General features: G+C 47.1%; 1 protein-coding gene across 2 annotated transcripts in view; it reads left to right on the forward strand.

The window, feature by feature from the left end:
- The window catches only part of WDR44 (WD repeat domain 44), a 543349-nt gene that overhangs the window by 464326 nt on the left and 54341 nt on the right, over window positions 1-24682 (forward strand). For both annotated transcript variants that reach the window (XM_078688542.1, XM_078688543.1), the window contains one exon: window positions 5161-5288. In XM_078688542.1, coding sequence (XP_078544668.1) covers window positions 5161-5288 — 128 coding nt within the window. The remainder of the gene's footprint in view (window positions 1-5160; window positions 5289-24682) is intronic.

Raw genomic sequence — 24682 nt, forward strand, 5'->3', positions numbered from 1 at the left:
CATATCTTTGAAATGGTCATGATAAATCCTCCTTAGTGGTAAAGTTGGATTTGACATTTCTATTTTAGAAGTTTGACTTTTAGAAAGTAAACATTTCTCTGCTTTTAATTTAGCTGTGTGTGCCTGCAGCCCTTTAATAATACACGTCTGGGCTGGGTGACAGGTACACTTTGTGCATTCACTCTAGACAGCCACAAACACAGGAAGGGTGGGTGTGACAGAGGACTCAACTGCGTTCATCAGCTTTCTGATAGCCTTCCCTGGTAGGAAGGGGGAGAGGAAGCTGATACTTACATCTGAATAGGCTGTGTACTGCTCCCACAAAATTGACTGATTACATTCCCACTGATAGCCTGGCAGAAAGGGCAGTGGGGAAAAGAGATTGTGCACCTCAAGGAGCAGCTCACCCCCACGTCCCTCACATTTGGGTATACATACTGGAGCTCTGACCCAACCAAATCAGTACAGTGTTGGGCCTGTGAAGAACTGTGCCAGGAGTAGGTACTGCTGTAAAATTGCTAACATGCTTGGCTGACTGTTCTAAGTAACTGCTTAACTGCTGTGCTGTGCTGAGCTGCCCTGCCGCCGGCTGATCCCTGCCCGGCTGAGGGCAAGGCCTGGACCCATCTCACTTGAACCCAGAGTGGCTCCAATGGCTTGCCTCCTGGTTTCTGAATTATCAAGGCCATAAAAGACTTCTTGCAACTCTGCTACTGGACTCTGCCATCTGTCCTTCTCACTTGCCTGATGTGTCGCCTCCAATCCTGGGTCTCAGAAGTGGGCTCTGCAGCTTTATTATTACAAAATTGATACATCGTCACCACTGCACCAATTGGAACCAACGTAGTAGCCTTCGACGCCGATGCAGTACCAATCCGAGGTCCCAACTGCGAGGCTCAACTTTGATGCAGTGACCAGACTCCGTGAATTGGAACCAAGGCATCGTACTCTAGACGACAACGCTTTGCTCCACTCAAGGTATTTTGTCAGTGGGACCTGTTTGACTCCCTTAGCCGGCCTGCCCTCCATCGTGGTCGGCCTGAACTTTGGATTTATCCCAGTCTGTTGCGACGTCAAGTAACCTTTTAGTGCTATTGGCTTCTAAGCCCTATATTTGGTTTATTCAGAACGCTAGGTCTACTTATTTGATTTTAGTCGTTTTGTTTTGTTTTACTCATACAATTATTCTCTGTTTTTCTAAATCTGTGTGGAGTAGTTGTGTGGTGTTTTCATTGTGTTGCTGTCTGTGTGTTGCACAAATACTTTACAGATCACGTTTTTAGATAAGCCTGACTGCTCTGTGCCAAACTACCCGAGGGTTAGCACAGGTTTTCTTTTAGTGTGTATCTAGTTTACCCTGACGAGGATTGTGGTCCCTAGGTGGACAGGGTGCACACCTCTGCCAACTGGTGACCCCAGTTTCTAACAAGGTGATTTTGGCAACCTCGAACATGACCCTCTAGTCCCCAAGGGAACCGTTGAAACAGATGTTCTCTTTCATTACTCAATCACTCATGCTCGTGGTAAATACAAGAAAGACATGAAGAACGTTGACAATACAGCTATTAAAACTTATTGTAGTCTATCATGAAGCAAATGTGCTGCATTAATTAGGCAGATGCAACTAAACAAAGTAATTAGCAATGTTAACTGGGTGCATTGGACCAACATCCCAACCATGGCAAATTATCTATCTGGCTACATCTACCCTTACTGTGAGCACATGGATATATTTGCGTCTCCGAGATTGGCCTAAGACCTCATACCTAGTGTATGTAGTTAGGTGTTCCGCACCACGAGTGTATACTTGATTTATGCGTGGCTGCATGTCAGAAACTGCGGTCATTCCAGAACAGTGCTCTCTGCCTGAATCCTCCTCTCTGGCCCACCAAGGGGGTCAGGGCACAGTTTATATAATAAAACTACTGTGTTTGAAAGATACAGCTGTGCGACTGTGTTATGTCTAACGTTAGGAGCTGTTGCTGAACGAGCAAAGAAAGACAGTACACTGTGTTGTCATGTATTCGGGGCAACCTTGCACGATGTGTGCAAACTAAATCCCAGGACGAGTCCCCGGATAACAAGCAACATGTACAGCATAGTTCCAGAACAGTGTCGCGAAAGCCAGTGTATTATACCTGGTCATGCAGAGCAGAAACCTCTAACCTAAGGGAGAACCAAAGTGGACCTACAAGGGAAATCACTACAATGCCTCTTTACTTGATTGAATTAAAAAACATTCCTTTCGACAAACATTTATTTTCCACCTGTCACACCCATATTCCTTTTAGGATAAAATACTGTTGAGACGACTTAAAGAGGTGGGAGTGACGGGCTGTGCCCTTAGGTGGTTTCAGTCAGGTAGGCAGCAGGCAGTATCCCTCTCTCCTTACCAATCTGGCTTCACTAGTGTCCCGCATGGCGTGCCTCAGGGCTCGGCCATCAGCCCTATTCTTTTTAATATCTGCTTGAAACCCCTGATGGCGGTCATCAAGTGTCATGACATTGAGATTGTTATTATGCGGATGATACGCAATTAATTCTCTCCCTGGAGGGAGCTCATTCAACCTCTCTAGATGAGTTTCATAGTTGCCTGCGGGGTACGACATTGTGACTGAGGGATAACTCACTGCAATTTAATGCGTCTAAAACTGAGTTGCTTTATTGTGCCACGGAAAGGATACGTTCCGGGCTGCCTAGTAGTTTTTTGCGCTCTGATCCCCCCAATATGGTTCAGCCTGTTAAGTCAGTCCGTAACCTGGGTGTGACATTTGATTATAATCTCACTTTTGAGGCGCATGTGACGAAAGTTGTAGGTTGTTGCCTGGCTATTATCCGTTCTTTACGGATGATTTTTCCCTTGCTTTCCCCCCTTGACGCGCTCATTGATAGCTCGGAGTACTGTACTTAGCAGAGTTGACTACTGCAATGCCCTGCTCCTTGAGTCACCAAAGTTTCTTCTTGCTAGGATGCAGAGGCTACAGTCAACTGCAGCTAAATTAGTACTAGGATGGTCCAGAAGGTCCTCCGCCTCATTGGCTTTGGCGGAGTTGCACTGGCTCCCTATGAAACAAAGAATCCAGTTTAAATCACTCTGCTTAGTATTTAAGGCCTTGTATGGAATGGGTCCCACCTCTTTTCAAAACAAATTTGAGTGGTATGTTCCTGTTCGAACATTACGCTCATCTGGGACAAAACTGAAAAAATTCCCCAGATTTAAAAAAGTTAGAGCAGGTGGTAGATCCTTTGGGGTCGCTGCTACAATGCTCTGGAACACCTTACCTCTTGAGCTGAGACAAATCAGTGACCTCCTGCTTTTTAGAAGGAATTTAAAAACATGGTTATTTCCCAAGATCTAGGGGTTGGCTTCAGTAGGATCTTAAAGGAGGTATGTTATGTCAAGTCACTATTAGCAAAAAAAGGGGACACTGCAACTAGGACGTAGGATGCAAAAAGTCATCCTGAAACGTAGGGGTGCAAAAAGTCACCCAAACAAACAATTTAAAGGGAAGGAAGAAAAGGGGGGAAGGAGACAAAGAAGCCTAGGTATGAACACCCATCGTAGCAAAGGCAAATATTGTCCTTAGTTGCCCTCACACACCCTTAGGATATCATGTTTCATCATACACCAATAGGATGTCATGCTTCATCATCGGGCTGTAGCTCCACGTGGGGCCGGCGCTGCAATCCCCCACGGGCCCCAAGAAGGGACACTTTACTGGAGATCTTCTAGGACAGCCGAAAGGTGCATGCAGGTGTGCGGGGAAAAGGAGGTATGGGGTAAGATGAGGGAAAAACCAGTGCCTAGTGAAAAATCAAAATATGGGGAGGGTTTATACGCAACAATATGTCGTAATGATATACCTCAAGCAGTAGTAACTATGAAAGACGTTCTTGTTCTAATAGGTATATTCACCTGATAAATCAAGGAATCCCTCCTTTTCCCCGCACACCTGCATGCACCTTCCGGCTGTCCTAGAAGATCTCCAGTAAAGTGTCCCTTCTTGGGGCCCATCGGGGATTGCAGCGCCGGCCCCACGTGGAGCTACAGCCCGATGATAAAGCATGACATCCTATTGGTGTATGATGAAACATGATATCCTAAGGGTGTGTGAGGGCAACTAAGGACAATATTTGCCTTTGCTACGATGGGTGTTCATACCTAGGCTTCTTTGTCTCCTTCCCCCCCTTTTCTTCCTTCCCTTTAAATTGTTTGTTTGGGTGACTTTTTGCACCCCTACGTTTCAGGATGACTTTTTGCATCCTACGTCCTAGTTGCAGTGTCCCCTTTGTGTTTTAGTGATAAGGTTAGGAGCATGGACACTGTATCTTTAATAGCTCTTGGGTCTCCCCTTGTTGTTAATAAAGTCACTATTAGCGCCAGGAGGCCTGTCGGGTGATAGTGAGCTCTAGAAATGATATAAATAAATAAAATAAAGGGTGCGCTTTAAGCCAATTCAGTTTGCCATTATATGTGTAAGTGTATTATTGAGTAAAATGTATCTTCACCTCCCTAAAAACGAATACAAATTTGTGTATTTATACGTTCTCTGTGTATTTAAGTAATGTATTTTCCCAACAGTGTGTATTCTTTTCTAGTCCCTTATTTCAATGGCCTTCGTAAAGGATTATACTAGAGTGCAGAATCTAAACCTATCCAAAACAAATGTTGGGGCATTGTTTAAGGCCTGTGCATGGTAGTACATTCTCAGCTCACTGAGGTGCCTTTCCCTGTTTAATATAGACTTGTGGACAAATGGGAATATTTGGGCCCATAGCAAATAACCTTCTCTCTGTCTCTATTCTTTCTTGATTATTTACAGGTAATTGTTCCAGGTGCGCAGCTATCTTCATTGTAGCAGGTGCAGTAGTACCAGCCCAAGCACATGGGAGGCCACTGCACCCCAGTTATTGCTGTCTTTGTTGCCCAGGTGGTGGGTGGGAGGGCTTTTACCTTGGGTGTACTGCGGCAGAGGAACCTTTCCTGTGCCACTGTTCTTTCTTTTGTGTAGCTATGGAGGGTGTTTCAGGCTGGGCTGGTTGACTCTAAGTGCCTTTCAAGTCTTAGATGTAACTTATTCTGTCTGGCAAAATAAAATGTATGATGATGTGTAGAAATAAGCTGTTCGGTTCATTTGTCATTTTCATTTATTTTTTTAGCCATGATTATACTTACATTGTCAGTGGTTCTGAGGATAAATATGTGTATACTTGGAACACTTATCACGACTTAAGCAAATTCACGTCAGTAAGAAGAGATCGTAATGACTTCTGGGAAGGTATTAAAGGTAATCATGATTCTTCTAAATCTACTTACTTTTCATATGCTGTGAATGTTATAATGCGGTGATCTGCAGTAGTTTGTCAAAATACATTCCTGATTTAAAATAAATGTTTATTCCTTAAATACTTGCAACTGATGTATAACCAGTAATTATTGTAATAGCATTTATTTTCTACATTTAATTTCCTCTTACTGAGCCAATACAGTTTTGATTCTATCCAGTGTATTGAACCCTGCTTTTTGTATGAACACTTTAAGCCTGTACTTCCATCTTATCAAACATGTGAGAGTTATCGCACAGCAGGCTGGAAAGGACCCTTCTATATTGAAATATGCTGAAATATAAATTTCTGAAAGAGTCTACAAACTGCAGATTCCTCACCTTAGAATATTCCCAGACTTCAGCCTGGATCTTGAGAATTTTGAGCAGCACCTCTGCTAGCCGGTAGGTGGCATTGATTGGGTGTGCATCAGAACAGACGTTGTGTACCCTTATAAGCATCACCCGGGTGCACTGACATCAGTTTGTTTCTATCCGGTCCAACGAAATGGATCCGGAGAGCTACCTTTGTAATTGTTTACCATCTTTTTTGACATTTTTGTCTACTGTTTTTTAGCTATTGCTCACAGTGTGCTAGGGACATGTCCCCTATGAAACCTACATGGTTTAAACCTTGCCGGGCATGTCACATGCAGGTTTCTGATTCCCTCTTGGTCCGTCTCTGGTGCCTTGGGTCAAGACACTGCTCCAAGGCCTGCTCTCAGTGCAACTCAATTCACTATAAGGCGATACGCGAGCGGACCATGATGCTCCAAGCGGTGCAACAGAAGAAGACTCTGCACTGTTCCGATGCTGATCGTGGAGCTATTCCAGCAGGCAGTTGTCTTTGCACTCTGACCTCTTCCTCAATGCTCAGTAATTTAGAGAAGTACAAGCAAAGAAGCTGAAGAGCGCTTCAGCTTCTCCATCTAAATGCCTTGCTTCTAGGACCTGCACTCCACCTGCCGAACCGGTGTTGGGCCCGCTCTGCACTACCCCGAGTTCCCCGGAGAGACTCCCGCCCAATTAAGAGTTCTATGATGTCACGCATGCCATCTTTTGGCCACGACCTCTGGCGTGCCTTCGGGCCCCACGGAGCCGCGAGGTGCCCCAGCTGAGTTATTGCCAGTAGGTCCGCCCATGTCGCCAGCCGGAACTTCTGGATCTGCTCCCGCCAAATATGCCATATTCCACCCCATCCCACGCCCTGGGGAGCAAGGCCCAGCGGGCTGTTTTGTCCCCAGCCCCCCGGCATCCTCAGCCTCGAAGCCTCTTTTGTACACCCTCCATCCTGCACAGCCATTCCGTTAGTGGCAGGATCAGGCACCACCTGCTCCAATGGTCTGCAAGTGTGTGCTTTAGATTAATGGAAACCGTTCTTTTTGTGACTATCCCAAAAACGGCTGATGGAGGACCACCTCTCTTTCTTCTTGCTTCATCAGAAAGTGCATGCTCTTTTAGTCAAAGAAGCCATCTAGAGGGTGCATGCAACAGAAATAAGCTGTAGTTGCTATTCCCACTACTGTTGCTGAAAAAGCACGGAGGACTTCATCTTATTTTGGGTCCATGCCATCTCAAAGCCTCTCTGCAGAAACAGAAATTCAGACTGCCCACCCTTGCTTAGTTCTTGTCTGCCCTGGCCCTGGAGACTGGATGGCAGCATTGTATTTGCAGAACACTTATTTTCACATCCCCATCCTGTGAGCCTACAGGCGTTACCTGTGGTTCACGGTGGGCCACAAGCATTTCCATTTCTCTTTCTCCTCTTCGGCCTTACCAGCACTACTCTGGTGTTAGCCAAAGTTATGGCGATGATTGCAGCTCATCGTCAGGGTTTCCAGTCTTCCCTCTACATTGATGACAGGCTGTTGACGGTGGTCTGGCACCAGGCAGTCATCACCCACCTCCATTCTATGGCGATCCTTTTGCATTCACTGGTGTACACTATCAACATGCCTAAGTTACACCTGGCGCCTTCTCAGATGCTCCCTTTCATTGGAGCCATTCTGAATACAGTGCAGTTCTGCACCTACCTTCCGTAGTAGCAAGTCCAGGATATTCAGGCTATGGTTCTGATGCTTCAGCCTCAAACCTGGATTTCGGCGAGACAAAATCTGAGGCTGCTTGGTGGATGGCCTCTTGTATTCTGCTGGTAAAGCATGCCAAGTGAGATATGCAAGCTCTGAAATGTTATCAAAACTCCTAATAGGCACAGCACCGGGGGAACTTCTCCAACATGGTCCAGATTTCAAAGGAGACTGCAAAAGATTCGCATTAATGGCTGACGAACTGCTATTGGGTCAGAAGCAGACACCTTTCTTTATTTCCCCACCCATAGCTGACCGTGGTGACCAATCCATCACTTTTGAGTTGGGGAAGGCCCATCTGGAAGAGGTGGAGATTGGAGGACTGTGGTCTCCAGCAGACTCTCAACTTCACATCAGTCTTCTGGAGCTGATAGCGGTCTGCTTGCCATTAAAAGCCTTCCATCCATCCATCCATTAAAGGGAGGCGACTACATCAGGTGTTTACGGACAATACCACCACGGTATGGTATAGCAAAAAACAGGGCGGCTGGAATAGTGGGCCTTGTGCAAGGAAGCTCTGCCCCTTTGGAACTCAACTATCGATGCCTTGCGGTTTACAAAGTGTGACTGCACCCGTGAGTGGCACGAGTTTGTTTCCAAGAATGGGGAGAACCTTGGCTCAATTTGTTAGCCACCACTGAGAACTTGCAAAATCAGCACTTCTACGCATTGAAGTGTCCAAAGCAGCTGTCACTTGGAGACTCGTTCTGGTTAGAATGGAACTCAGGACTTTTATACACCTTTCTGCCTATACTACTCCTGCCCAGAGTTCTAAAGAAGATTAGAAGCGACTGGGTCAATGTAATACTGGTGACGGCAAACACTAAAAATAATAAAATGCATTGCAGGTATGACCAAACCGGACAGCGCAACAATCAAGGTCCACTTTGTCTGCAAAAATGATGTTTCCAGAAAACTAGATCATGATTGTTACAGTGCTGTGTTTATATTGTAGTCTATTTTTGCCTTTAGCAGAGCAAGACAGGTACACTGTGTCTGCTCCATACCAGTCCTGGTAATGGCCGGATTCTCATGAATTGACTGAAAGATCATTGACATATGTAAATAGCTTAGGGTCAGAACTGCCACTTCTGTATTAGTGATTGCCTACATTGAATTGCTCTTTGTATCTACACCCTACTTATTTGTCATTTTTGCACATACATGCATTTTTCACTTTTTCTTTGTGTGATCGCCACAGGCATTGCGAATGCTACGTCTGTAAATATTTATAGAATTAAATACAAATTGTTGCAACCTAAGGGCTTAGGGTCCTAGATGATTCTTTTTCTACATTCAGTATTTAGCACATTTTATTTTGTACTGGAAGATTTCCTGATCGGGTTTAGTACTGTCTGTGATGAGTCTTTAAGAGTTGTGACTAGTGCTAAAATGATCCCTCCTGAAACCAATGTATTACAGGTGAGGATGAAATATCTTATGACACATCAAGGTAGGTAAGTATATTTTTGTTATGAGTTAGAATTTTCCTTGATTACGTGGTCCAAGCCTTTGTTTTTTGACTGATAAAATCATTATGGCAGACTTGATCCAAGGATGTGGACAAATCCACTAAAGATGAATTACTTAACTAAAAATTAATTACCTGCGAGTAGGTAAGTCAAAGCACGTTGTAGTATACATCCTGAAAAAGTTCGGTTTTGAGACACTACTATTTTTTTGAGGTCCTTTGTGGTAGTTCTGAATATAGCATCACGGCCTGGGCAGCGGTACACGCCACCATAACACGTATCCACGGAAACACCATCCCGGTTTTTATTACCTGTTGGTTTTTGAACAGCAACCCTGCCCACTACAATATCATATTTTGACGGGCTGGCATTCGCCTCCAGAATAACCCCTGTGTTTTCATTTTAAAGACGAGAAGAGTTCTATATTTCTCACTTCCCAACTGCTTCTAAAGATTCAGGAATCTGTGGCTCGATTCCCCAGAAGAAGGCGCTGGCATAGCGCCGAAACGCGCGTCGGAATTAATCCTAATCTCGCCACACCCTTGACAATATAATATCATGCACTGTTTCGATAATGTACATTTTTAATGATGATTTTTTGTATATTCATTTAATGCATACCGAATATTATGATTGAACATTTCATGCATTACATTTTGGAGATACAAAGACTTTTTATCTTGTGTGTTTTTAATATAAATTCATATCCTATTTATAGCCATTCCCTGACGCTCGCGGAGGCCACGCCCCTTTCCCGGAGGCCACGCCCACCGCCGTACCTGTATATAAGACGCTGAATACAAGCGCCTTGTGTATTTTATGATAGATCTCCTGAGGCGGAAGCCGGGAGTGCGACCTGTATAATTTTTAACTATTTGTGTGTATTTTATTCACTTACCCCTCTCCCCCTCCTGGCACCACATCAGGGCACCAGCTTGCTCCTGGCCACGCCGCGCAGCGGATCTCAGCGCTGCCGCGGTAGAACCATTACAACTCTTGCCGCCATTTCCACGCCTTATTTTCAGAGGCCACGCCCCCCTATTGCCGGTCACTTCCCTATAAAAAAATGTGCATCTTCCGTACGCGCAGCGGACGAGCGCAGCGGGGGCGACGTTTGGCAAGCCCGTCTGTGCCCGTCTGCGCCAAGGTAGCGCCATGGGCCAGTTATGCTGCCTGTCATGGCCCCAAACCTCTGGTTCAGCTTCCTTCTGGTCCCCCCTACTCTAGAGAGGAGCTCATACAAATAGGTAAGCACCATGCGGAAAAAGGAACATTTTCCTTGTTACACACGTCACATCCAAGAGCCGACTTTTTGTGCGATGACCTCTTAAAATGTGGGCTTTTGAATGTTAGGTCCCTGCCTAAACACAGTACGGAGCTCCAACTCTCGATTGACACTCATGAATTAGACATCCTTTTTATGATGGAAACTTGGACTCGCCCTGATTGTTTGGTCGACCCTGGCTTTGCGTGTCCTCCTGGGTTCAAATTTCTTCATTCTCCTAGGCCTACTGGAAGAGGTGGGGGGGTGGGAGTTATTTTTAGAGCACCCTGCAGCATTAAGGTCCTCACTTTAGACCCTACTATAGGTACTGAGCTTTTAGGTCTAGCAATTCAGGCCCATTCCGGGACTACTGTCACTGGGATAGTTTGCTATCGCCCGCCAGGGGCGTTGAGTCTTCAACAGCAACAAGCGCTACTAACTACACTGACTAATCTCACCCTTTCTCATCATAAGCTACTTATCCTTGGTGACTTTTATCTCTGGCGCAATGGTTCCCTTGACTCAGGTCTTGGTAACCTACTTCAGGCCTGTGAAAGTTTCGGCCTCTCTCAACTGGCTAGTAAACCCTCCCACAAAGCGGGTCATCTCCTAGACTTGGTCTTTGCGGCACCCGACCTGGTGGCGATGGGGGAAACCTTACCTATGGCCTGGACAGACCATTCGCTCGTTAAATTCCTTATTCACACGAACGGCGTTCCTCACAAGGCTCTGGCGTTGATTAGGGATTTTAAGTGCAGAGACTGGAGGGCTCTTACGCGTTTGCATTCCACCGGTGAGGTGTTCCATATGACTCAGCTCTTTAATGAGAACAAGAAAATTGACGAAAACTACACCTCTCTCTGTACCAAAATCACTGCGGTCGTTGATGCCCATGCCCCTTTAAAAACCCGCAGCTGTAAGGGTAAGGGCTCCGCCCCCTGGTTTAATGACGATATAAAAAACCTAAAACAGGGATGCAAACAAGCAGAGAGAAAGTGGAGACACGATTATAATGATACCTTTAAAGAGGTGTGGAAAAATAAGATCCTCTCTTACAAGAATCTGATTAAAAAATCCAAAACAGAATACTATTCCTCCCTGATCTGTTATACCACCAACAATTCCAAGAGTATTTTTAATATACTAAATAGTGTCACCAACCCGGATTGTTCCAAGAATGCGATCGTCCCGTCCCAAGACCTGTGCGATAACCTTGCTGTCTTTTTTAAGGAAAAAATTGAACTCATCCTTAAGGACTTGGAAATTCCCCAGGATCTCGCCCCTCCCCCCCGACCTGAGACCTGGCTCTTCGGTGGACGGGACGGTTGGCCCTGTCACGGCTAAGAAGAAAATGCTACTCAAGTTTCCACCACTTACATATGAGGCCTTCACCAAGCTGGCCAGAGGGATTGTCTCCGGGTCTCCTCTGGATCCGGTGCCTCCCAAAATTTGGAAGGAGTTTAAGGATGAACTATTCCCCTCCCTCCACCAAATTTATAACCAATCCCTAGTGACTGGCACCGTTCCAGCCCAATGGAAAAGGACGTTAGTCTCTCCTTTGTTAAAAAAGCCTTCCCTAGACCCTGATTGCTAAAAAAATTACAGGCCCATCTCCCTGCTGCCTTTCCCTGCCAAGGTAGTGGAGCGGTTAGTTAGCAACACCCTCTCCGACTATCTGGAATGTCATCAAGTACTAGATGGGGACCAATTTGGTTTTCGGCCTGCCCACGGAACCGAAACTGCCCTTATCACTGCTATGGATGAGCTTCAAAGGCGTGCAGACAGAAGGCAGGAAGCGTTCCTGATCCTGCTTGATATGTCTGCCGCCTTTGACACGGTGAACCATCAAATACTACTGAGGCGGCTGTTTGAGGCACAGCGCTGCAATGGTTTCAATCCTTTCTGCAGGACAGGCAGCAGGCAGTATCCATGCCACCTTTCCAGTCAGCCTTCTCCCTGGTAATGCATGGGGTACCTCAGGGCTCAGCAATTAGCCCAATACTTTTTAACTTATACCTCAGACCTCTAATTTCACTCGTCAAAAGTTTTAACATCAGGATCATCAATTACGCTGACGACACGCAGATGGTCCTCTCCATGGAAGGAGAGGACTCAACTTCTGTGGAGGTCCTACACAACTGTCTGCGTGATACGTCTCGGTGGCTACAAGACAATTCCCTTCAGTTCAACGCAGGGAAAACGGAGGTGCTCTTTAGTGCCGGAACTAGGATTTCCCGACCGTTTCCAACTAACTTTTGGCCCCCGGAAATAGGGCCCAATGTACGGCCGGTGGAAGCAGTCCGCAATCCAGGGGTTATGCTGGATCATAGGATCAGTATGGAGTCGCAGGTACAAAAGACGTCTACCTGCTGTTTTGCTATCCTTCGTTTCCTAAGGAAAGTTCTGCCCCTCCTACCCACCCATGCCCGCGCCCAAGTAGTTAGATGCACCATCCTTAGCAGGTTGGACTATTGCAATGCCCTCCTGCTTGGGTCCCCTGAGTTCCTGCTGGACAGGCTCCAGAGGGTCCAACCAGCAGCGGCTAAGCTGGCTCTGGGGCTTCCAAGAAGATCTCATGGCCCGTCCGCCCTGGCAAAACTGCACTGGCTGCCCGTAAGACAGAGGATACAATTCAAGGCCCTCTGCATAGTCTTTAAAGCTCTCCATGGAACTGACCCAGCCCCCTTACAATCGAAATTTGCCTGGTACACTCCTACACGACAGCTTCGCTCCTCTGAGGCCAAATTGGTAGTCGTGCCCAGATTCAGGAAAGTCCGATCCGGAGGCAGATCCTTTGAGGTGGTAGCTGCCAGACTATGGAATACTCTCCCTGTTGAGGTTCGGCACCTCACTGAACTCCTCCCGTTCAGAAGAAGGATTAGAAGCTGCCTATTGCCCTGTTAACTCGCCTGTAAGCTCACACTCCCTGTGAAGTTTATTTCCGTCTCCTCTGATCTTATCAGCGCCAGGATGCCTGCAATGGTGACAGTTGCGCTTTACAAATTCTCAAAATAATAAATAAATAAATAGTTAGCAAGGGTGGCCAGAAAGTGTGGATGTTAGCTTGAATTTTGACTGTTCATTTGGTGACATTTGTTCTAAGTCTTTGTCGAGCTGCTCACACAACCGTTATGAATGGTTAATGTCTGCACTATAGCCAGATGCTAGCTCTTTTACTATTCAGAAAGCCTTGCGAGTGTTGTGATGACATGAATGACTTGGGTTGTAAAATAATTTATTCTTTTTAGATTCTTTGTAAAAATGAGCCATTGACATCTATCTTGATTATAATTGGAGGTTCTACACTCTCAAGTTTGTAGCCACTGCTTTTTGGTATTTGGGGTGAAGCTGTAAATTAGAGATTAGGATATTCTTTTCAGTGAACTATGTCCACCACCTTAATGAGGTAGCCATGAAGGGGAGAACAGAAAAATCTCAGTACAGGGGTAGATTGGAGACGATAACAGCTGCTTAGAAAGAAGGCGTGTCAGCATTATCTAAAGTGTGGAGAACGTGGAAATGGACCATACAACAGTAGTTGCTTTTCTGTGATCAAGATAAGAAGCTGCTACATCTAAAATGCCACCATAGAAATTGCTGACTTATGGAAACTAATATGGCGTTAATGTTGAGAGCATAGTTAGAAGCACTGACTTCAACAGAATGTTTAGAAGTAGCTACATTTGCAACAACTGCACCTGTTTTCATTTAGAACTAAGAGAAACTGTTGTAAATTCAGACATGATCCAGTGCCCTATGTGGTCTGCTGTTTTACTACACCTTCTGATGTCCTAGTTCACTCTGCTTCTCTCTTCATGATCTTTCACCCTCCAGTCAGTCCTGCTCATTCTGGGAGAGCCAGCTCTAGTGTTCTTGTCCTTTCCTTTCCCCCAAATACCACTGCATACTTGCAGCCTTGCTGACTCCATTTTTCCATTTATTTCACATGTTCTGTTCCTAGGCCCAAACATCTGTTAGGCCTCAATGGAACTTACAGTCCAAACCAGCAGCACCAGCCATCCAATATTTTCCCGTAGATGAATGCCCTTCATGCACTGGCCACTGCAAAAGGGGATCGACGTCAGTGGCCACCGCAGACCTTCCTCCCCTTAAGTCTTTGTGCATCAGTCCAGAACTATTTTTCATTTGGTCTGGCCTGCATTCATTGCCTCTTTTGATGCCTGCAGTATTTTATGCCATTTGCTGGTGGAGAAGTGGAAGATCATCACCTCGAGATTAGTGAGGTCTGCAGATAATGTAAGCCCTTTTTTCCCCCTCTGGCCACCATTGTTCCTTACGCCTCTTTGCTTACCACAGCTACATAGACACCTGAAGGTAAATAGGGATCCGGCTGTTAAAGAGGGTCATGGTCGGGAGCCCACTATCAGAACGTGGAAAGACTATGCCTCCCTATAAGTTTTGTCCCTTGGGTGAGGAAGGCGCACATTCAAAATACTGCTTTAATTCGTATTCTTCAGCTTTGGGTTCCGAGCATTTGATGCTGCCTCTAGACTATATGCAAAAAGAATAATTGATGAACAGAATGTAGAACAATGTCATACATTCACCGCAGCACAGAGATCTGGGCCTAAATCCATAGTTTTTTTTCTCTCCTCATGCCATTCAAGTTTGTACCCCGCCATATGCAAATCAGTCTTGACCCTGTGCCCAATGGGAACAGTCCAGCCCAAACTGCCAGGTCAGGCCCTCCCTGGACTGGAAACAAGCATTCTAGGACCGGTTTCGGGGTTTCACCCCTCATCAGCCAAGATAGCTTGACTCCAGTGTCATGGAGAGCACGAGGACCCACGTCTGGGCATACCCGTCCCACTCGGGATGACAAATGCAAAAAGAACAATTTATGGACAGAATGTAGAACAATGTCATACATTCACCCCAGTACAGAGATCTGGGCCTAAATCCATCTAGCCTAGCTGATGAGGGGTGATGCCCCGAAACCGGTCCCAGGATGCTTGTTTCCGGTCCAGGGAAGACCTGGCTTGGCAATTCGGTCTGCACTATTAGCATCAGGCACAGGGTCTTAGATATTATCTTAGTCAAAACAAAAAAATCCAAACAGCGCCTGACTCTTTGCTGGGGCATAGTCACATGTTGGTGGCCCAGAAGGGTTCCCAGGGCATGTTTGGATAGTCTCAACAGCACCTGGCTCCTTGTTGGGACAGAGACATAAATGTCTGAGGCCCCTCGAGGAGCCTACTTTCATGTCCTTAGAAACAATCCAAAGGGTGCCTCGCTCCAGCCCTCCGGCAGACTTTTGAAGATTCAGATTTTTAGTTACTGTTGTCAAATCAGATAAAGCATCTCAGAGAGACTCCCATAATCACATGACAAAAGAGGATGGAGAGACAGCTTTTCACTGTCTAGCTATTATTATATTGAAGACTCTGCTAGCTAATATCAGTAAGTGCTGTATAGTCCTACACTAGTGGAGCACTTCTTGTCTGCATCTAAACATAACATCACTGGTATCCTGTTGTATTGGCTGTTTCAGTCCTCTTTCCAAACAGAGCCATTTCTTGCCAGATGTTTCTCTTGTTGGATCACATGGCCTGCATCAACTGCATTAGACCTCCGACTAGGTGTTGTATGTAGACATTTTTGTTCATTTATCTAAAGTGTACTGTGTGGTGAAGTATAAGGAAGAACTGATTGTGGTGTTTTGCACAGGGGAAGGCATGAAACGTGTGAGAGCAGCAGTCTATATATCTAAATTGATGAAAATGCCTCAATTATCCCATTTGATTGTTCAGTAAGACTCCCATTCATTATCTTCAAAGAGTAACTTAAGATAAAACTGTGGTGAGAAATATAAATAGTGCCTAACGTTTCTAACCTGGCTGCTACAGTTTTAAACAAAAAAATGGATATGTCTAAATAATAAATAACCCTTTTCGACAGGTCAATATCTTAATTTTAAATATTTATAAGTCATCGTTATGTGCAGGTCTTATTTTCCATAAGACAGGCTGCATGATATTTAAAAGTAAGACAAGTAGGAATTAAATATATATTTTTTTAATGTTTTGATTTAGATTTTTATGAAAAATAACAAAGGGGGTAATGGTAGATACACCTGTGAAATATGAGAACATGGCGATAGTACAACAATATAGTAGATATCCAGCATAATTAGACAACTTGAGCAAGGAAGGAGACATTACCACAATCATCACCAAAAAAAAAAAAGTTGTCATAAATTGTGTAAATACGTAATCACAAAGAAGACCCTGCTGCAATGTCAACATCATCATTAGATCCATAATATTCAATCCACCTCCCCCATATTTTAACAAATTTGCGAGGACACCCCCTACTTTTTATAAGTTCCTCTTTCGGCAGCCAAAATGTTGTCAATACCCTTCCTCCACTCAGCAAGATTGGACACTTCAAAAGCTCCCCATTGCCAGGCCAAGTCTCATTTGGCCACAACCAAACCTAAATTACACAATAAGAGTTTCATCCGTGACACATCGAAATAATTTGGTATCCCCAAAAGGACATACTTTGGGTCTTCAGTTATTTGCATCTAAGGATTGTGCCGAGTTCTGACAGTACTCAATGCCAGTATTTATTTATGACCGAGCAAACCATATTGTATGGATGAAGTCTCCCTGTTCCCTCCCATATTGCGCACAGTCCGGCTAGGCTCGTCACCTATTTTATACAGTCGGGCCCTGTCGTATTAAATCCTAAGCAAGATTTTAAATTAAATAAGGCGCAGTTGGGCTCTAATAACCACTTCTCTTTGAAACATCAAGGTCTTCAAATGTACCAACATCGATCTCCCACGCCACCCTTAATTTTAAGAGGGTATCAGGCATGTTATTAATAGTTTTATAAGTGTAGTATACTGCATTTTCTCGTAACGCAACCATTAAGAGCCTCCCTTCTAAAAGTGCAAATTCAGGTAGGTCTGGGGGAAAATGTTCTGCTTTTCAGGCGTGTACGAGTTGCAAGTATTTATAGTATTGACATTCATGAAGTTGGAATTCCCTCTGGAGGGAGGAAACCAACATTAAAGCTCCCTCTTCTACCAAATCTCCTACTTTGAAAATGCCTATTCAATCCCAAGAGGTAAAACATTTGAATTTGGTTATTTCTTTCAAGTTTCTACCCATCCATAATGGAGTCTTTCCACCCCTGTAGGAGGTGGCCTTATCCCATGCCTCCAAGGTTACTTGGGTAGCCGGCAAGCGGTCACATCCTCCTTTACCACCCTAAAGGTAGTGTTGAAGTGGGTGCATTTGAATTTGGGTCTTTTCAGTGGCATAAGTAGGACAGTCTCTGACCATGAATCTCCAGTCATTGATAAGTATTAGGTGGGATGCCCAGTAATAGGCCCGGAGATCTGGGACACCTATGCCTCGATTATAAGGGTTGTGTTGAATTTGCATTGGGATAATCTAGGATGGCCATCGTTCCATAGTAATCTTCTAAGTGCGCCTTAAATTCGACTGAAGATATCGTCTGGGAAACTGTAATATAAATTCTGTAAAGCATACCATTTTGGGGGGTGGTTATCTTAAATATTGCCACCCTTCCCAAAAGTGTTAAGGGGAGTCATTTCCAGTGGCTGGCGTCTGCTTGGAAGTCGGTTAGTATTGTCTTAACCTTTTAGGCAATACATAGCTCAGAATCTGTTGTGGCATAAATTCCCAGGTATTGGAATCCCTCTATGGTTATTTTAAGGTGTCGGGGAGGCTTTTCAGGTCAAAATGCCCTCCAACGCGAGAGAGTACAGATTTTGCCCAATTTATTGTGTATACAGAGTACTTTCAATAGCATTCAAAGGCATGGAGGACTGCTATGATAGTATTTAGGTTGGGAAAGATAAAGCAGGATGTTGTCTGTATATAAGGAAATCTTTTCCTCTGAGACAGGAGAGCCCTCAATCTGGAACCCTTGACCTCAGGATGGGCATGGATCAGACCTACTAAGGGCTCTAAAGTTAGGGCAAAAAGAAGTGGGGAAAGGGAACAGCCCTGTCTGGTTTCTCTCTTAATAGCAAAGTCGAGACAGTCTACCATTTACCCTCAAGGCGGCCATCGGCTCCATGTAAAGTAAGTGTATCCATTCCCTGAAGCGCACTCTGAATCCCAATCGCAGCGGGGTCTGGGTCATGAAGGGCCAGTAAATTGCATCAAAGGCCTTGCCGTCAAGTTTTATGAAAAGATGGGGGTCTTGTCTATGTTGGACCATTGCTATTCACTTATGAAACCTGCTTGGGTTCCCCTTAGTGGAGCGCTGTGGCATGAAGCCAGACCAATTGCAATAGATCAATGGAGTGATCATTTGTAGGAGTTTAGTGGCGAGGATGGTAGCTAAAATTTAGGTTTCTATATTAAGCAGTGAAATCGGACAGTAAAAGCCACAGGAGTCGTGGAGGGTGGGGGGAGGGTGGTTTACAGTCTTTATGTATAACCACTACCTGAAATAAACACGTAGTGATAGATTCCTTACCTTAGAATTATCCCCAGGCGTCAGAATGCATCCGGAAAGTTTTAAATATCAGTACCCCTGCGCGTCGGTAGGCGTCGTCGTGCGGCTCCGCGTGCGTTGTTGTCACCGAGATGACGTCACTGGAGCTACTTAGATGCAGCACTATTGCTTAGTTAGGCAGATCCGGCAGGATGGGTGGTTTGCCCGTTCCATCCTGCAGGACTTTTAGGTTTGAACCATCCCACCGACTCACCACTTAGGAGGTGCTGTTTTGATATCTAATCACTAGGTGAGGAATCTGCAGTTAGAAGTATACATGAGAAGAAAAAGTTACTTACTATTGGTAAGGCTCTTTCTGGTAGATATTCCATCTAAATGCAGATTCCTCACTGCCCTCCCAGCTCCCTTTTCTTTGGAATAGTCTATTTTACAAACATAAAAAGGTCCCAATTTAGAGACCTACCCACAGTAGCATATGATTAGTTAATGAGCTCAGTGTCAGAGAATGTGGACAGAGTCGAGAAAAAAAATGAAGTCCGTGTACAGGGCGGTGCTTATATGTGGCTCTGATGTCTTTACTGGGACGAGACGAAATTGACTTGGAGCCACAGGATCCAACCTACCTGTGCACGGGAGCAATGCTATGAAAAATCTTCTGATGCGGTCTCGCGCCTGGGGTGTTCACAAGGTGAGGGACCTGTTGCCATATAGAGTATCCACCAGAAAGCGTGTTACCGAAAGTATGCAACATGTTCTATTTGAAAGAAAGACATAGTGATAGATTCCTTACCTTAGAATTACCCCAGGCGTCAGACTTGATCCGGAATGTTTTCGTCAGCAGTACCCCTGGTTGTCGGTAGGTGGCGTCGTGTGGCTCTGTGTCGGTCGTTGGCATTGTGGTCTCCGACGTCGCTGGCGCTACTTAGACGCCGCCCACGCACGCTGAAGCCAATTCTTTCTTTTTCCGCGCCAGCAAGCGCAGATCTGGGAAGAGCAGGAACCCCCCTCAGTCACTTTTTGACTGACTTTTTGAGGCTTTTTGTCTCAATATTTTCATTGAGTCTGCGACTCCTAAGGTGCAATTAGGATGCCCGGTTTTAAGTCCTGTGAGGACTGTCACTGAATGATGTCGGTGACGGACCCGCACCGAGTGTGTCTTTTCTGCCTGGGGCGCGATCACAACTCCAATTCGTGCCCCGACTGTCGGGCCATGGCGCCAAAAGGTTTGCAGGAGCGGTCCTGAAAGTTGCTGAAAGTTGAAGGAAGCCCAGCAGTCGACTCCGCTCCGTTCGAGGTCCCGGTCCCTTGGAAGGTCGAGGGACCGTGCGCGGAGTCATCACCATCGGACTTCGGGATCAAAGTCTTCGCTCTCGGGTCAGATAAGGTGAAGCACAAGAAGTTGAAGAAACAACATCGATCACTGACTTCCCCTCACCAGTCGCGCGACGCAGCTGAAGGTGTGGGTGGTGCATCCCTTGCGGATCCTATGCAGTCGCCGCCGGCCTACCTGCCATTTCTGGGTTCGTCGGCGACTCCGGCCCAGATACAGGAATTCCTGTCGGCCATAGCTCGCCTCCTTGGGTCGTCGGGTCCCGCGGGTACACCTTCGGGCCCTGCGGTCCCGTGTGGAGGTCCTCGCCTTTCACCACCGGTTTCAGCCCCGAAGCAGACGCGGCGACGGCCCAGCTTGGTTCAATGCCATTTTCGACGCCGCTCTGGGATTTCTATCCCCATGTCCCTACTCCTTATTTTTGGCATGTACACCAGCCTGAGGAGGAAGGGGATGACTGGGAGGGGTCTGAGGACCCTCTCGCAGCTGCTTGATCATCTGAACAGGACTGTGCAGATGAGTTGGGGGACACCAGTGGTCTGGATACCTCACCAGACCTTGGCATGCTGTCTCCTCCTACCGAGGCTAGTTATGTCATGGTGTTGTGTAGGGCGGCTGAGGCCCTCCACCTGGTGCTCCCTACTGTGGCTGTCAGGACTAACTTCCTGACGGAAGTGCTTCAGCCAGCAGCTACTTCTGCGGAACCGCTGCTTCCCTTCAATGAAGCACTTTCTGAAGTTCTCTTGGGCACTTGGTCCGGTCTGTGGATAGGAACGTGGCCCGACGCCATCGCCCGGCTAAGGGTGATCCCATTTTCCTCTCCTAACACCCCACTCCTGAGAGCTTGGTTGTCCAAGCCTCTGCTTCCCTCACTGCCTTCTCTTCCGCACCACCGGATAGGGAATCCAAGAAACTGGATCAGTTCGGAATGAAGATTTTTTCTTCTGCCAGTTCTGCTAGCCGTGAACACCGCATGCCTCTTGGGCTGTTATTCCCACTCTCTGTGGGATATGGTGGCACAAGTGCTGCCTCAGTGTCCGTAGGAGTCCCGGACAGCTCTCTCCCAGGCTGTTGCAGAGGGGAGAGACGCAGCTAAGTTCATGATTCGTTGTGACCTAGACACCGCTGGCTCACTGGGCAGATAGATTGCAACAACGGTGACGGTTCAACGCCACGTGTGGTTGAGGACAACTGGATTCTCGGGAGATGTCCAAAACACACTTATAGACATACCCTTTGATGGCCTTCGCCTCTTCGTTGACAAAGCAGAAAACGCGTTGGAGCATTTTAAGGACTCACGGGCTACGGCCAAATCCTTGGGACTCTCCGCAGTCCACCCTCCTCTGCCTGCTGCTTTTCGCTCCTTTCATGGCACCACAAGGGGCACCCCGCAGCATTCGCAACAAAACCACAAGCCTGCGCAGCAACCATTCCAGCAAGGCCGCGGACGCGGGTTCTGCTGTGGCAGACCATGGGGCCAGCGGGTGGGTCAGTTAACATCCACCCCGGCCACCACTGCTTCCAAACCTTCCTAGTCTGAGCTTTCAGGCCCATCAGACGCCCGTGGGCAGCAGGCTTCGCCATCACCTTCCCCACTGGCGCACCATCACATCGGACAGGTGGGTTTTAGAAATAGTCCGAAGGGGCTACTCCCTCCCCTTCTAGACTACCCCTCCAGCCATGCCACCTCAATACCACCGCATGTCTGAGGATCACTTGGTGCTTCTTCAGCAGGATGTTGCGGCCCTCCTGGCCAAGGGGACCATCAAGCGCATTCCGACACCAGAAGTTAGGTCGTGGTTGCTATTCCCACTACTTTCTGGTGCCGAAGAAGGACAAGGGCCTTCTTCCTATCTTAGATCTCAGGAACGTCACTTGCTTCCTCCGCAAGTTCAAGATGCTCACTTTGGCTCAGGTCTCGTCTGCTCTCGACCCACAAGACTGAATGGTAGCGCTGGACTTGGAGGATGCTTACTTCCACATCCCAGTCCTGCGAGCTCACCGGCGTTACCTGCGGTTCACGGTAGGCCACGAGCACTTTCAGTTCACTGGGCTCCCTTTTGGCCTTACCAACGCCCCTCAGGTGTTCACGAAAGTGATGGCAGTGGTCGCAGCTCATCTGTGCAGATCCGGGGTTTCAGTCTTCCCCTATCTCGACAAATGGTTGTTGAAGGCGGGCTCGCCTCAGGCAGTCATCTCCCACCTCCAGACTACGTCTGACCTCCTGCATTTGCTGGAATTCTCCATCAATGTGCCGAAGTCGCACCGGATTCCCTCTCAGAAGATCCTCTTCATCGGAACGTTTCTGGACACGTGGCAGTTTCGGGTCTATCCTCCCGAACAGAAAGTCCGGTATATTCTGGCTCTTATCCCAGGTTTCGTTCAGAGTGACCCTGAGGCTGCTGGGCCTCATGGCCGCCTGCATCCTGCTGATCAATCATGCCAGATGGCATATGCAGGCTCTGCACTGCACTGGGACCTGAAGTTCCAGTGGGCGCAGCATCAGGGGAACCTGTCCGATCACGTCCAGATTTCGGAGGGCACTGCACAACAGTTGCAGTAGTGACTCACGGACCGGCATTGGGTCGACGGCAGATCCCTCTCCTAACCCCAACCGGAGTTCACAGTGGTGACGGAAGCGTCACTCCTGGGATGGGGCGGCCACATGGGAGAGGCCAAGCTCCATATCAACCTTCTGGAGCTTTGGGTGGTCCGACTTGCACTGAAGACATTCCTTCCCTCTGTCAAGGGTAGAATAGTGCAGTTGTTCACTGACAACACCACTGCCATGTGGTACTGCAACAAGCAAGGGGTGGGGTTGTGGGCCCTATGTCAGGAGGCCCTGCGCCTCTGGACATTGCTGGAACATCAGGGCATTTTCCTGGTAGTTTAAACACCTGGCAGGTTCTCTGAACGCCACGGTGGATGAACTCAGCTGTGGGTACATGATGGATCACGAATGGCGTCTTCACTCGGACGTGGCGCAAGGTTTCTTTCAGCAGTGGGGAGAGCCTTGGTTAGATCTATTCGCAACCGAAGAGAACGCGCAATGTCATCAGTTCTGCGTGTTGGAATTTCCAAGGCGGCCCTCGCTCGGCGACGCTTTTTGTCGCGAGTGGAGTTACGGTCTGTTGTACGCCTTTCCGCCTATACCACTTCTACCCAGAGTGCTGAAGAAGATGAGGCACGACCGGGCCCAAGTCATTCTTGTGGCCCCGGACTGAGCTCGAAAAGTTTGGTATCCCGAGCTACTCAGTATGAGCATCCATCCTCCAATCAGACTACCTCTTCAGGAGGATCTATTGTGGCAGCAGCAGGGGACGGTCCAGCACCCGAAACTGTCCAGCCTCCACCTCTTTGCGTGGAGATTGAGCGGCTGCAGTTGATTCCTTTCGATTTGCATCCTGAAGTTCGTGATGTCATTCTGGCAGCCAGGCGTCCCTCCACTAAGGTGGTATGCGCCTGCAGGTGGATCAAATTCATGGCATGGTGCACAGCAAAGGATGTGGATCCCCTTTCTGACCCTCTTTCTGAGGTCCATTGGTGCCTTTTCTCTTTAGCCCAGGAAGGCTCTGCTCTGGGCACTATCAAAGGTTATCTTTATGCCATTTCGGCCTTTCTCGGGCTCCCTGATCAGCCTTCTCTTTTCGAGTCCCCTGTTGTAAATAGATTTCTCAAAGGCATTACCCACCTTTTCCCTCCTATTCAGTTTGTGATGCTGCAGTGGGACTTGAATCTGGTTCTTACTTATCTCATGTGTGCTCCTTTCGAGCCCCTTCATAACTGTCCTCTTCGTCTCTTGACCTTGAAGACTGCCTTCCTGGTTGCTATCACCTCCGCTAGGCGAGTGAGTGAGCTCCAGGCTCTTTCTTGTAAGCCTCCTTTTCTGTTGGTCTATCCAGACAAGGTTGTGCTCAGGCCCTGTCCTTCCTTTTTGCCAAAAGTTTTTACGGCCTTTCAGATTGGGCAGACTATTACCTTGCCCACCTTCGTTCCGCCTTCGCATCCTTTCAGAGAGGAAGGGAGGCTCCAACGTCTGGACCCGAAATATGCTCTTTCATTTTATCTCAACCGCACACAGCAGTTCCGGGTAGATGACCAACTCTTTGTCGGCTAGGTTGGCACCAAGAAAGATCGGGCGGTGCATAAGAGGACTATTTACTGCTGGGTCGTCTTATGTATCAAAGCCTGTTACTCTTAGGCTAAAAAAGAACCTTCGGTGGGGCTGTGTCCTCATTCCACTAGAGCAAATGCAGCCACTATGGCATTGGGGACGTGGTGTCCCCCTGCAAGACATTTGTCAGGCAGCCACGTGGGCCTCACTGCTCAAGTTTACTATGCATTACTGCCTGGACATCACCACCGGGGTTGGTATGGCTGGTGTATCTATTCTAAGGTAAGGAATCTATCACTGTCTTTCTTTCAGATGAACAAGTTACTCACCTTCGGTAAGGATATATCTGTAAGAAACATTAGTAGTGATAGATTCCTTACCGCCCCACCCATCCTCCCTGTTCTGTAAACTGATTTCAAGGGTTAAGGTCATCCCTTTCTGGGCCCTAGTTTCAATACACCATTGGTCAGTTTCTTGCATGGCTCAGCGTTCCTGGAGCGGAAAGTCGTGTACAGAACTGACGTCAGCACGCGTGGGCGGAGTCTAAGTAACGCCTGCAACGTCATCTCTGCGACTGCGACACCAACGGCAGAGCTGCACGACACACCACCTACCGACGCGCAGCGGTACT

The sequence above is a fragment of the Lissotriton helveticus genome, chromosome 4_1, assembly GCF_964261635.1.
Source record: "Lissotriton helveticus chromosome 4_1, aLisHel1.1, whole genome shotgun sequence".
Classification (NCBI taxonomy): domain Eukaryota; kingdom Metazoa; phylum Chordata; class Amphibia; order Caudata; family Salamandridae; genus Lissotriton; species Lissotriton helveticus.